The sequence below is a fragment of the Citrus sinensis genome, chromosome 3 (assembly GCF_022201045.2).
Source record: "Citrus sinensis cultivar Valencia sweet orange chromosome 3, DVS_A1.0, whole genome shotgun sequence".
Lineage (NCBI taxonomy): Eukaryota > Viridiplantae > Streptophyta > Magnoliopsida > Sapindales > Rutaceae > Citrus > Citrus sinensis.
The window spans coordinates 3564908-3579312 of record NC_068558.1 but is presented as its reverse complement, the minus strand read 5'-3'; the positions used below and the strand labels follow the sequence as shown (position 1 = coordinate 3579312).

At 36.4% G+C, this 14405-nt stretch overlaps 2 protein-coding genes and 1 non-coding gene across 3 annotated transcripts; 1 reads left to right on the top strand and 2 right to left on the bottom strand.

Moving 5' to 3' along the window:
* Positions 1–3686: 3686 nt before the first annotated feature.
* On the bottom strand, positions 3687–3759 carry TRNAA-UGC (transfer RNA alanine (anticodon UGC)). The gene has a single exon. It is a non-coding gene; the product is annotated as a tRNA-Ala (tRNA).
* A 430-nt stretch (positions 3760–4189) lies between these two features.
* Positions 4190–6653, top strand: LOC102620356 (L-type lectin-domain containing receptor kinase S.1). The gene has a single exon (XM_006476812.4). The coding sequence runs from the start codon at positions 4479–4481 to the stop codon at positions 6507–6509; it is 2031 nt and encodes a 676-aa protein (XP_006476875.2). The 5' UTR covers positions 4190–4478; the 3' UTR covers positions 6510–6653.
* A 2782-nt stretch (positions 6654–9435) lies between these two features.
* Positions 9436–12941, bottom strand: LOC102620077 (ferric reduction oxidase 8, mitochondrial). Its single transcript, XM_006476811.4, has 8 exons — positions 12430–12941; positions 12124–12217; positions 11855–12040; positions 11527–11764; positions 11104–11431; positions 10764–11022; positions 9979–10679; positions 9436–9872 (listed from the first exon to the last, which is right to left on the bottom strand). Exons 1-8 carry the CDS (start codon positions 12581–12583, stop codon positions 9691–9693), a joined length of 2142 nt encoding a protein of 713 aa, XP_006476874.2. The 5' UTR covers positions 12584–12941; the 3' UTR covers positions 9436–9690.
* Between the last annotated feature and the right edge of the window lie 1464 nt (positions 12942–14405).

Genomic DNA, 14405 nt, shown 5'->3' with positions numbered 1-14405 from the left:
TGTGTGTGAAAGTGCTTATTGGCTGGAATACAACAAGAAGTCTTGCTGCTGCTGGAATTGACATTCAAATGCTCACGGTTTAAGTGACCGTTTTAAAACTCACACACACGTGCTGCACAATTGCAATTAAAAATGAAAAGTGATCGTTTTAAAACGCAGCGTTTTGGCAAATTCGGGGTTAAGTTCGGGGCATATAGCAGCGCTGTATTTATATGGACAAAAAGGAAAAATACATGTGAAGGTTCACTTTTGTGGTAAACTAATTGACGTAAATAAATATGAAACCTAGTGGTGCGAGGTTAAAAATATTCCATACAATCTGGAGACTTTATTTAGCTATTATTATTATTTCTTTTTACATTGTGATTTAATTCTAGACTTGTATGTTGATTTTAATTGTAAATTTCTTTTATGCTTATACGTATGCTTGTGCTGTACACAATCTTTTTTTTTTTAAAAAAAAAAAGACTTAAAATTCTGGAGCATGTATGATCTGTGCACGCATGAAATTAACAGTGAAAACTTTGGTTAATATTTAACTCCTATAACAAAAATTAACAAGACTGAAAATTAGTGCAAAAACTGTGAAAATATCCAGATTTGAGTACATTTTTTGTGCGTCATCCCATTTGTAATCTTCAAATGGAATCTGTTATTTTTCAAGTATACTTATTTTTTGGCCTCTAACGTCAGAACAGAGAAGAATATTAAAAAGACTTTGGAATGTAAATTGACCATGTTATTTCAACGTGGTACAAATTCCTGGTTCTATATGCCAACGTTCTGTATTTATGCGCGATAGAATTTATATTATTATCGAACCATGTCACAATTCGATGTTCCTCTTTATGGTAGTAGATGCCATTGAACTGAAATTATCCCAATCTAGTACTAACGTTTGTGAACTAAATTATATTCGCCATCAAATCTAATTGGGCTCTTTCAATGAAATGTGACGCCGCATCTAATCACGGTTCATGGATGAAAAGGAAAAGAAGGGTAAATAACGAAAGAATCCCCATTTATCAAGATTTTTCCAGATTCGTAAATTTACATTAATTAGGAAGGCAAGTGACATTAGTCTTTAAAATGCCGTCTCGAATTAGAACACTCATTGAGAAGTTACCGATTTGATAAGTCGGCACTAGGCCATTGGTTCAAATTTTAGAGGTTGATCCCGTAACGGTTAAGCAAATGAATATCTGACTTAGCAGAACAGTGACTCCATTTGGCTATAAGCAGGCTTTCACCATCAACAATGGGATCACTTTTGCTATCCTGATTAAGATTTGGGATTTTTAGAGCCGAAGTGATAATGATTCGTGACCCATTTTATCAAAAATTCTTAATTAATCCTGGATGGGGTTAGACGTCCACGCAAAATGAACAAATTTGACAGCACGGCACTTTGTTTAATTTCTTCTGCAACATTTCACAAAAAAGCATTATTTCAATATTTTATATTTTTGCGTGCATGAGTAAATCAACTAAAAAATTTAAAGTTGATCATCCTCATTCACCAAATCATTATTCTTTTACCAGAGTTGTTGATATGTCTCCTCCGTAGTTCAGGGTGCCTCGATGAGCCATAATAATGTCAATAAAATTTATTTGGTGCATAATAATAATTATCCTTTTTTTTTTTTTTCTCAAAGATTTGTTTTCTTATGGCAGAGTACATTACTCAGACATTATGAGGCGGTTCATTTGCTTGAGATCAGAGAGCAATGAGGGCCAAACTATTCTTGAATTTGGGGGACCGATTGAATTAGTGCTAAACATAACAGCCTCAAACTCATCTCACTGTATTAATTTTTGTGTTTATTCTTTACCAAATGTCGAAAGCCTGAAATGGCATTGTCTGTCCAGCAAAAACAGAACCACCAGGATACGTGGCAGACGATGCAGCGGTTTTTTTTTTCAAGGCGTTAGAGATAAAATGTTTTGGATTGATGGGTCGCCAAGTGGAGGCAGACGCGGTAACTGCGCGACACGTGGAGCGAGATTGTGGCATCAGCAGTTTAGATTCTCCTATGAACAGTTACCTAGAGATGCGGAGTGTGCGTCATCCGTTGGCTTCATTTGTGGGCACAATTGATCGACGAAATCGGCACATGCAAGCAGGCTTAGGCAGAGCGGCAAAGGCATATTAGATTTATATGGCGAAAGGGGGAGGCGATATCTACTACAACAAATAATAATAATAATAAAGTAATGGTTATGTTAGAGTTCACTTACGGTAGAGTATGAATTTTAATTATATATATAAAATAATAAAAAATAAAAAATCTTATTATAATTTATTATTTATTATTTTATGTGTATGATTAAGATTCATGCTTCACAATTCGAACATAATCGAACCCTAATAATAATTATAATAATGGACGAATGAAGATCACATGGCAGTGCTGCCTGTGAAAGTAACAAACATACTATCCTGAAAGACTCTTGGTTTGAACTTTATACTACATGGATATGTGAACGAGAGAGCAAGGCTGTATGGCAAATGGATAAGAATGTCGTTCTTCATTTTTGAATGCTTTTTGTTGTTTCCATACTGTTGATTGAGAGACTAACTGGAAAGCGGAAACCCTTCCGCGAAGGCAAAAGTTTGTAGACACTTCACGCTGTCAGCCGCGTTCGACACAGTACTCGTGCAATGCAATCTACGATGTATCAATTTAATTAAAAGTGATATTTTATCAAATGGATGGTGACTAATTTATCCCCCGGAAGCTTTTGAAATCTATCTAACTATTTGGTGAATTACAAATGATTTTGTAGGTGTAATTTAAAAGAAGATAGATTTAGTGTTGATTTTACTTGTGCTTTATGTGTTAATAACCATGTGTCACAATGTAAATTTATTTCAATGAACGATTAAGAATTTAATTATCATTTTTTTAATTATAGCTCACCGACGATCTAATTCTCTCTCATTACCAACTGGGTTGAATGACATATCCACCGAGCTTTATAATTATTTGTATATTCTATTCTAACAACTATCAATCAAAATGTCATGTCTAATCATTCTTTTCTTTTTTATAGTATATTAAAATTCCACAAATATTTTTTAATTAGATTTTAATATTACTGAAGGACTGCCCATAATTCTGCTTTCATTAATTGACAAATCAGCAGGAGGGAAATCTACTCCAACTATTTAGAGGAGAAAATTGATCTGGGTGCACAATACAAGTGTGCTATGAGCCCAATAGGCATATCTAACAATTATTGTGTGACAAGCAATTTTACACGATTTAATTCAGTATTTAACCATGAAAGTAATTTTTGGTTCATTTTCGCAACAAGGACTCAAGGTGATTTTATTTTCAATACGTTTTGATAAAGTATTCTTTTAACAAACATTTTATCCACATCCCATTTCATAATTCTTTTAATCGAAACTGTTTTTTTTTTTTTGAGAAAATCATAAAAATTTAGAATTATGAAGATATAAATTTTTTATGCAATTTAAAATATACATTTATTTTGATACATAAGGACTTTGGATGGATGTTAGAAGCTCAATTCATCATTCTTTTGTTAGTTTTCAGAATCGGGTGAAATTGTGAGGTCCAATAGAAAAAAGGTAGGCTGGGGCCTCACATGGATAGATCTAGTAACCAACACCTGCCCATCTATCCAGCGACAAAAGTTTGTAAAAACTTAGAAATTGCTGGAGATGCGGGGGATCGAACCCCGTGCCTCTCGCATGCAAAGCGAGCGCTCTACCATTTGAGCTACATCCCCGTTCTGATGTTCAGTCATCAATTGGTTATTTAACTATATGGATCTTAAAATGAAATCTCTCATTAAATACGGAATTCGCACACCGTTGCGTTGAATGTCGACGATGCAGCAGATGTTGACAGAAGCCGGATCTTAAATAATCAACAACGCAGTGGGAAATTTATGAAGTTGACTCAACCACAGAAGACAGTTATTAAATAAATGATAATTCCTCACTCAATATCTCTAAATTGTCAATCTTTTCGACGGAAAAAAAAATCCAAAAGAAAATGTGAAAAATAGCGTGTGTGAGCACTATTTAATTAAGTGATAAAATATTATTAATTTTTTTAATCCTGTCGATATAAAAAAAGTATAAAACCCATCTTAATTTTTTTAGAAGTATTGCAAACAAATTGAAAATTATCAACGATACAATCACAATTATCACCAGATTCTTATTGTTTAGATCAATCACCAAAATAATAATAATCTAAACCAACTTTTAAAAATTAATAATAAAGCTATAGTGGAATTGGACCGCTGGTCTGTAGTACGAACAGCCTCCTGAATAAGCAAGCTGTCCCAACATTGAATTGTCTATCATTCATTTAACGCACCTAATTGCCTTGACCAAATTATAACTTTAAGTTCACAACCACATCCATTGAACGAACCTCTACCCTACAACGGCACCACACTGCCGGCGGCTCCTCTTCCGCCACCCAGTATCCTTAGAGATGAAAGACATGCTCCGCTTGTTCTTGTTCATCATCGTCGTCGCCATCAACTTCTCCATCTCTCCTTCTTCGGCTCTCGACTTTCTCTTCAATTCATTTGGCAGCAAAACCAATGGAACCGACCTCATCCTCATCAATGACTGCTGGGTCGACTCTACCGTCATCCGGCTCACCAACGACTCGAATCAGTTTTCTTTCGGGCGCGCTTACTACCCAACAAAACTGAAAATGAAACGGGGTACCGCCACCAACTCTTCAATTCTCACCTCTTTTTCAACTTCATTCGTCTTCTCAATCTTGCCGGAGATCGCCTCAAGTCCAGGCTTTGGCCTCTGTTTTGTCCTCACCAACTTCACATCTCCCCCCGGCGCGCTTGCAAGCCAGTACTTTGGTCTTTTCTCAAACGCCACCGTTGCTACTGTGGCTCCACTCTTGGCTGTTGAATTCGATACGGGGCAAAACCCCGAGTTTAACGACCCAGATGACAATCACATAGGGGTTGATCTGAATAATATTGAATCTGCCAAACATGTGCCAGCTGGGTACTATAGTTCCTCGAGTAACGAGTCCTTTGTGCCGGTCAGAATGAGGAATGGGCAGAACATTCATGCCTGGATTGATTTTGATGGTGACAATTTTGAGATCAATGTTACAATTGCACCTATTGGTGTGTCCAAGCCACCAAGGCCTACGCTTAATTTTAAAGATCCGGCAATAGCTAATTATGTTTCTAATGAAATGTATGTAGGATTTTCAGCTTCGAAAACTAATTGGATTGAGGCTCGGAGAGTTCTTGCATGGAGTTTGAGTGACACTGGGGTTGCTAGAGAAATTAACACCACAAATTTCCCAACATTCTTGCCACCATCTTCGTCTTCTTCGTTATCAGCGGGAGCGGTAGCTGGGATTGTAATTGGTTGTGTAATGGGTTTTCTTATAATTTGCGCTTCTACAGGTTACTACTGGTATTGGCGAAAGAACAAGTTGAAAGCGCAAGAAGAGGATGAAATCGAAGAGTGGGAGCTCGAGTACTGGCCTCATAGATTCTCATACGAGGAACTAAGCAAAGCAACCAAGGGATTCTCAAACGATGAACTTTTAGGCTCTGGTGGGTTTGGCAGAGTGTACAAGGGAACACTGGCTAATAATAATAATAATAATAGTACAGAGATGGCAGTTAAATGCGTGAACCACGATTCCAAACAGGGCCTTAAAGAGTTCATGGCAGAGATCTCCAGCATGGGCAGGCTCCAACACAAGAACCTGGTACAAATGCGAGGGTGGTGTAGAAAGGGCAACGAATTAATGCTTGTGTACGATTACATGCCCAATGGCAGCCTCAACAACTGGATTTTCGGCAAGCCCAAGAAGCTCTTAGGCTGGAAACAGCGCCGCCAGATATTAGCTGACGTGGCGGAAGGGCTGAACTACCTTCACCATGGCTGGGACCAAGTTGTGGTTCACAGAGACATAAAATCCGGCAACATTTTACTGGACTCCGAAATGAGAGGCAGGCTCGGGGATTTCGGGCTGGCGAAATTGTACCAGCAAGGGGAAGTTCCTAACACGACGAGAGTAGTGGGCACGCTGGGGTACCTAGCGCCAGAGCTGGCGACCGTGTCTTCTCCCACGTCAGCGAGTGACGTGTACAGCTTTGGGGTTGTGATTTTGGAGGTGGCGTGCGGGAGGAGGCCGCTTGACATGGGTAAAGGCGAAGAGGAGGAGGAGGCCGTGCTGATGGATTGGGTGAGGAATCTGTACGGTCAGGGGAAGATTTGTGAGGCTGCTGATGCGAGGATTAGACAAGAGTTTGAGGCTGAAGAGATGGAGTTGGTGTTGAAGCTTGGGTTGGCTTGTTGCCACCCTGACCCTACAAGGAGGCCGACCATGAGTGAGGTGGTGGCTGTTTTGGTTGGCCAAGAGGTGGCTGCCACGCCTAAGGAGCTATTGAGTGACTTGGCACGTGGAGCCGTGGACGCTGATTTTAGTGGCGGTGATGATCCTAGAGAGGACGCTCCGCTTCAACCATAACTGTCGGCTTCGGCGTGTGAATACTTTTGCTTTTTCCTTTCTTTTCAACTTTTAATTTTTGTCATAAGATTTTTTTTTTTTGGGTGAATGGTCAGATGATGTGACGGTGACTACGCTTTAGTGACGAACTATTATTTTTCCTTATCGAATTGTTTAATTGCGCCACCTGGCACCTATAGAGAAAGAAGCCCATGTGGAACAAAAATATATTTTCATCGCCCCTGTGTTAGATTCTTTGAGATAGATGATGATTAGGTCTATGCGGGAAAGCAAGTGCACTTGCACATGACGACGGGAGGAGGCTTGTATATTGAGCTGTATATAGTCTCACTTAAAGGAAGGGACATATGAAATATAATATACTAAACCAAAGAAATGTCAGGTCGAGAGAAAACTCTTGCTTGCCAAAAACAATCTTCATGTGAAATATCTTAATTTGAATGATTTTTCTTGACGAGTTTTCAAGAAATTATAGAAGTACAAGGAACCAACTATGAACTATGTGTGGTGTGGCCAGTTGAACCTGACTTTTCCACTGGTGGAGCCACGCCCATTATAGTGGGGATTGAGACTAGGGATGGCAAGATAATCCGGACTGGGTTAAGACTTGGGTAAAGTCGGATTATCCAATTCGGGTTGAGAAACAAAACAAACCCTACATTCCCTCTATTTCACAGCCGTCGTTTTCTTACTCTTGTTCATTCCCCAAAATTCAGCAAATGAATTCAAAATCATCATCACCTCGATTCATCATCATCCATCAATCATCAGCATCACAATATCGCCACCGTGGCCGCACTTCTCTGCAAGTTTGAATTTCCTCCTTATGTGTTAAAATTAGATTTATACTAAACTTTGGGTTCATGGAATCATATGGCTTTCTTTCTGGTTTATTTAATTTCTTATCTTCCTCATCCTCCACTGTCTTCGCAACATCCCATGACTTTATTCTATTTGTTTCTACAACTACCAAAGAGCTAAAAATGGCACGCTTGATTTTTTTTTTTTTTTAATTTTAGGCCTTCAATACATATGTCCGGGTTGAAAACCCACAATCCGGGCAAGGCCGACTTTAGAGTGTTTGAGACCTTAGGCGAAATTTTTTTATGAGGCCTCTATTTGTTTTGCAATTTCAATATTAAAAAAAAAATTTTAAAAAAAAGGCTCAAAATTTATTCGATTTTTATTTCTTGAATTTTAAAAATAAAACCTAAAAAAAGTTAAGAAGATATTTTTTATTCCATTAAAATTATTACAAAATAAACAAACAAATAAATAATAATAATATTATTTTCAAATAGGATATTTAGAATGATAGAATATAAAAGTTGAGATGATGAATTAACGATCAGATAATAGAAATGGACTTTGTATTTCTATAAACTGATTTTTTTTTAAAATGAGCCAATGAATATAATAATTTTCTTTGTAGAGAAGAGAGGAAGAAATTTTTTGATTTACTGATTTGTGAGATTATAAAGTTTTTAATAGAAAGTAAAAGAAATACTAAAAGTTAAAGATTCTAACATTAAATAATTAATTTTTTTGAGGAAATTGAAAAGACTAATAATTTTTTTTTGGAAAGACTAATAATTAAATAATATTATTAGTTACATCTCTTTAACTTAATGTTATCAAAAATAAATTTTAACTGTTGGATAATTAAAAAATTAGAGAGATGTTCATAAGCTTTTTGATTTCCTAAAATACGTAATTTAAAAAAAAATGAGAATTGTTAGAAAAAAACCCAAAAAAATGAGGCCCTCACAAAATATGGGGTTGTAGGCGACCGCCTTGTTTACCTATACTTAAAGCCACCCCTGAATCCGGGTACCTAGATTTTTCTGGACTTAACCCAGACCAGACCCGCAACTAAAAAATCCAAGTTTATATCCCAGTCCGGTATTCAAAATTGTCGTTCGGGTCCAGAATCAAAAAGGTTAAACTCAAACCCAGATTTTGTCATCCCTAACTAAGACTTTTATTTTTATTTTTTATTTTTTTCTGGAGATAAGATTTATTGTGGAGAAAGCTGCATCTTGCCCCGCATAGTCCGATGAATATAGCTGGACCCTCTCTGAATGTTGAGGTTCACGATAGGTCCATACGATGATATGAAATCCAATATTGCGCAGATATCCTGTCATAAGATATAAAGTTGACACTAATGTTCCCTTTGTCCAATTCCTACACAATATATCGGTTTAGGTGGTTGTTTGGGTTAGCTTAATTAAACTCTTTTTTAGTTTTTAAAATTAAAAAAATCTTTTGAGCTGTTTGGATGTCAAATCAAAAGTCTTTTTTTTTAATCCAAAAGATTTTTTGGAAAAAAATAGGATTTTTAGCTTTTTCAAAAGACCTTTTGAGAAATTATTTTATCATTTATTATAATTTTTAAAATTCCTAAACTAACCTTAAATTAACAAAGGAACAAAAAAATATTACATCCATATCCAAACCTTTAAACCCTATTTTTTTTACGTATTTTTCTTATTTTGCCTCTTTGTTGTTCAACAAAAAAAAAAAAAAAAAATAGAAGGAGCACAATCACCGCACCAATCTTCTTTCAAGAATTTTTTTTGTAATCTCATACTTTGATTTACATCTTATTTTTAATTTTAAAATGTGTGTGTGTATATAATCTCATGTTTTGATTATATAGAATTATATGAAAATCTCATGCTTTGATTATACAGAATTATACAAAAATCTCATACTTTGATTCTTTGTCCATTCGATTATATTTTATTTAATTATTTTTTGAAGTAAAATTATAAAGTTGACTTGGAACGAAAAATAAAGTTTTTGTTCATTTCACATGAATTTTTATTTGTTAGATTCAAAAAGGATATTAATGGCTTTATAATGATTAAAAATTTCTTTTTTAGATGGTCATCCAAATATTTCAAAAAGAGTTTCTCATTAATTCTTTTTTTACTATAGGCATCCAAATAGTAAAAATAAACTAGAGATTTTACTTATCTTTTACTATTAGGTAAAACAAAAGCAAAAGCTAACCCAAATAGACCCTAAAACTATTTTACAGAAGGCCCTCTAAATTCTGACTTTTGATCAAGAAGCCATAATTTGATTAGCTACCGACGACTTGGATAGTTTCAATTACAAGAAGCCAACTTCGATCAAGTTGGAGTAGAACAACTTGTCACGGTGAGGTTAAACTTTAGAATGTGAAGTTGAGAGAGTGGAAATTGAAGTACGGTTTGTCCTTGTTCGCGTTCATCATGAAGCATTGCGACTTCCGCTGGCTTGTTTTTGCTACCGACTCTTTCATTGACTCAGGTCCACACACCAAGACTCCAATATCAGATCCAGCGGTTTCTTTTTCTAGTTCGGAGAATATTTCTGTTTAATTTACCATACGTTAGGACACACCCTCTTGTAGAACACTACTACGACAGTACTAATTCTGTAAGATGTAAGGTGATGAAACAACAGAACAAAATAGTACCTTCAAAATTAGGCCTTCCTCCAAAATTTATTTCGTGTTCCTCCTCAATTGGACCCAATACCTGCACGGCTTTGCCTTGGTTTAAGGAGACGGGTGGAGTCTGTTTCTTCAGCCTTCTCCATCTCAAAAGAATTGCCATCAAAGTGCTGCCTGTTATAGCTATTATGAAAGAAGATAATATAATAAGATCAGCAACCCAAGAGGGAGTCTTTTCTTTTGAGACCACCTTTTCGGATGGAGCAGCTAATTTCTCTGAGGGAAGCTTCTTTTCGACAGGAACAAAGATATGGTTGAGACTAACGAGAAAAATTACAAACAATATGGAGGTGATTCCAACCAGTGCAGCCATCCAAATTAAACTTTCTGGTCCATTTACCGCATAATTTGATTGTGTGCCAAAACGAACAGCTCGCACAAAAGATAAATCATTCAGTACTTCTCTTACTGTTACACTAGACTGCTCTTCTTGTGTCACAAACACTTTGAGTGTCAGATGCCATTTCTTGGACTGTTGATTCGAGAGTAGAGGAGAGATCGAGTTTAACAGACATATCTCTTGGGATGACTTTATAACATATATAAGCTGTACCTTGGAGGGGAATCTATATTTACGGTTGCTCTGTGCGGAAGCAATTTCCTGCAAAATGCTCAGAAATGGCGTTATCCCAATTCCACCAGCAACCAGAAGAAGACTGTCATATCTGCGTAAGACTTCAAATTAAGGTTAGTGATATTGAATTTCACATGAATGTTTTAAGTATTCTGAGGTCTTGATATTAGCACACCTTAGGAAGTCCATTGTGGCGGGTCCATACGGACCTTCAATTGCTACAGGTATGCACCTCATCTGATCAGCATCGGAATCTAGTTCAGCATGTATCATTTGGTAGAGAGAACTTGTCCACTCTCCGTCACATTTAACTATAAGAGACATTGTCTGATCATCGACACTAGAGCTGGAAGTTATGCTGAAGGAATGCCACTGAAATTTGGAAATACTCGGTATCTTCATAAATATTACACTAGTAGGAGTGAACTTTAAGCCTGCAATTGGTATGACAAAGAATTGCGGTGTCATGTAAATATTACGCATAAAATTAACTTTACAAGGGCTAGACGCTTTACCTGCATGCTTGGGCAGGATAAGTTCTATGGCTTTGCTGGGGAATACTCGTGCTGAAAGAATACAAGTTTCTGGTCTTGATTGTATAAATCGGAGAAGCTTGTCAAGGCCAAAGAGAAATATCCCACCAAAAACCATATAGAAGTGACGATCACCAGCATGAAACAAGAAGAAAATTAGGAAGATTATGTACAGATGGTGTGTGTAGTAGAAGAATTCAAACTTTTTCCTTCTTATTTGGGGAAGTGATGTGATCCACATCACCAACCCTGTGACAAGAGCAATTTCGCCAGCAAGGTATATCCGCCCTGTTTTCTGCCATCTCCACATCTGTTGGTGAAAAGAAATAAAAATTCTTTCAATCAAATTGAAAGGTTGATTTGGACCCCAAATTTTGCTGCCAAAGACATGAACTGGAAAGTTACCTCATCCTGAATATGGTGGCTCACGCCCCAGACGAACAAGGTGCTTCCACCGTGAATTGTGGCAAAAAATATCATTGCAGTTCCGAGCCAGATATGGTATCTCACAGATGCTTCGAACTGGATGCCGAGTAACCGAAATAGGGACAGTCCCCTTAAGATAGGCAGGAGCAGCAAAGCCAGGCAAGCCTCTGCTAGTAACCCGAAGCGGGTTGCAACTCTTAGGTACTTGAGTTGCCATCTGCAAAAGAGCAGAAGCATCAATAATGGTAAAGACAAATCTTGCGTTCCATTATCTCATCACCTGTTTATACAGTCTCAAATAACTCACGTATCTAATTTCAGGGATTTGACTGGCATCAACTTCTTGAAATCGTTTGAGATGCGGGCATAATAAGTCCACACAAGAAATATGACAAAGAGGAAGACCAACAGAATCTCAAAGCTGGATAAAATACCCACAATAGAGTTCACAACAAGTGGATTGGAGAGAGCAGTGGCTGAACTCCTCGCTTGTCTATCATTCAAGATAAAAAAGAATAATCTGTCAACTGATTTTCGGGATAAAGCAGTAATCAGTTATTTGCAAAGCTATATTACCTGATTCTTGGCTTCCTAGGAAGCAAATGCAAGTAAACGAATCCTATGATAGCCAAAGCAATCACTGGAAATGTACTCACAGCAAAGTTAAGGCCTGCAAAATTTTCTTTATAAGATTTTTGCTTTCATGATTTTGTATATCAAATCTTGTCAGGCATGAATCAACATTATAGTCAACTGCTTAAACTCCATTAGCGGTAGATAACCAGATGTAACTGTCTAATAATGGGAAGAGATTTACTAATGGTGTTTATGAAAAAGGAGCTTTGCGGCAGCAAATAAAACTTATTCAGCTCAAGTATGTACCATAGTAGCCAAACAGAGTAGGCCTAGCTCTATCTTCGGCTTCATGCCATATTTTTGTCCACAGATTTGTTGGCTTTAGAATCCAGAGAGCTATCCATGCAGCGCATATCAAAATCATCAACATTTTGAGAATAACAAGAGCGGTATTTTCCATGACAGTTCTCTAAATTTGTTGCTAGATGATGGCCCTTGGTTTCAATTAATAAGAAAAAGGGTACCTCCATATAAGAGAATTTGGAATCACAAGGAGATAAAACGATGGTACTTATTAGCCCCACCACCTTTCAAGAGTGACCATCACCTGCATACCCAGTGGCCACTGCCTTATAGTTAGGGAATGAAGGCCGGAAAATCCCCTCCAAAGCAATATCTAAATGGCCTCTTCATCGTGGCCATATTCAAGATTTCCATCATTTAGATGATTTTCCTTATGCAATTATCACTTGAACATTCTGGACATTATTACTAGTGAAATATGACAAACGTTGGTATTATATCGCACAGATTACTCACCTAAGATGTCATTCATTTGAAGATTATAGCGTAGTGTGTGTCATTTTCTGTTGTTGATGGGCAGCTTTAGCTCTCTCCCATGATTATCGCTTCGCTCTAACAAATGATCACAGATACTGCGTAATAGTGGATTTGTGGTCCACTCCGCACTTTCTTTTTCTAACTCTTTCTAAAGAATATGAAATTGCATTATTGCCGATACTGCAATCTAATACATATTGCAAATATTCTCATGCTTGTGCACTAGAAGATTAGTTTAAACTAAATGTTAGCAGAACCAATTAGTTGCTGTGCCAGAAAACAAAAAACAATATCATGCAGCAAAATTTTGTTGCTAGAAATCATCCCCTAATTTAAATCAGTTTAAGGAGCCATTTTCCATTACTTCGGAAAGGTGCACAAGAGCTGATATCAATTGGATTCCACCAATCTACTTTTTCCGAGCACCAAAGTGTAGTTTTATCTCAAATTCAAAAAAAAAAAAAAGGTTGAATACCACTAACCTCTTCCCGAACATACATTACATACATGCTTACATGAATACTGCAAATGTCATTATCTCACATTGTGCTGACATCATTTTTATCTCAGCTTAAACCGCCCTGAACTATGAACTTTTAAAAAGAGAAAAATACAGGAACTTGGAAGAAATTGATGACATTTACCATCTCAAGGAGAAGGGCTTCGAGCAATTATTATAGGGCGTTTCATTAGTACATACTAGGGATGGCCAATGAGCCGGACGCGCACGTGGCACAACCCATGTTCGTACAGCACGGCACGACACGAGTACATTTTGGTGGGGCACGTGGTATGGCATGACATGTACGTGGGCCGGGCCGGACTTAAAAGTTTAGGTATGTTGGCCTTAAAAGCACGGTATAATTAGAGATAAACTAAGCACGACGCAATGAAAAAGCTCGCAATAAGCATGTGTTTATTTTTTAATGAAAGTAAACTTAAAATTTTATGATTTTACAAATAACTTGAAGTTGAATTTTTTAAGCTCATTTAATTCTTAGTTTAAAAAATACTATGATTGATTTATATTTATAATTTATTAAATAAATAATTGATATCCTGATTTTAATTAATAAAATTATAAATATTATTTATAAATATGCATTAATATTATTGTGAACTATGATTTATGACATTATATAAGTCCAAATTAACAATTAAGTTAACCCTTAAGAAATTTATTATTATTATTATTAAGTATTAAAAAATTCTAATACTATAAGGTCAAATTTAGTAATTAATATTACATTTTGTTACTATTATTAGTTTATTATTATTGAATATGGACTTGCATTTTGAATTTTGAATTTTATTAAATTTGAATAAATGCATAGACCTAAAAAATATGACAACAACTTAGTATGAGCTTTTAAAAAATTAAAAAAAAAAAGCTTAGTGAGATTTTTTCTTAGGCATGGCACGTGTGCCAAGCTGAGCCTAAG

What these genes read in the sequence shown, in the direction of transcription:
- LOC102620077 (XM_006476811.4), bottom strand. Translation starts at nt 12,583, where the DNA reads ATGGAAAATACCGCTCTTGTTATTCTCAAAATGTTGATGATTTTGATA. An exon ending in TACTCTGTTTGGCTACTATG is followed by an intron (nt 12,218 to 12,429) that starts GTACATACTTGA and finishes AAAATTTTGCAG; the next exon opens with GCCTTAACTTTGCTGTGAGT. An exon ending in TATCCTGCCCAAGCATGCAG is followed by an intron (nt 11,023 to 11,103) that starts GTAAAGCGTCTA and finishes TACCAATTGCAG; the next exon opens with GCTTAAAGTTCACTCCTACT.
- LOC102620356 (XM_006476812.4), top strand. Translation starts at nt 4,479, where the DNA reads ATGAAAGACATGCTCCGCTTGTTCTTGTTCATCATCGTCGTCGCCATC.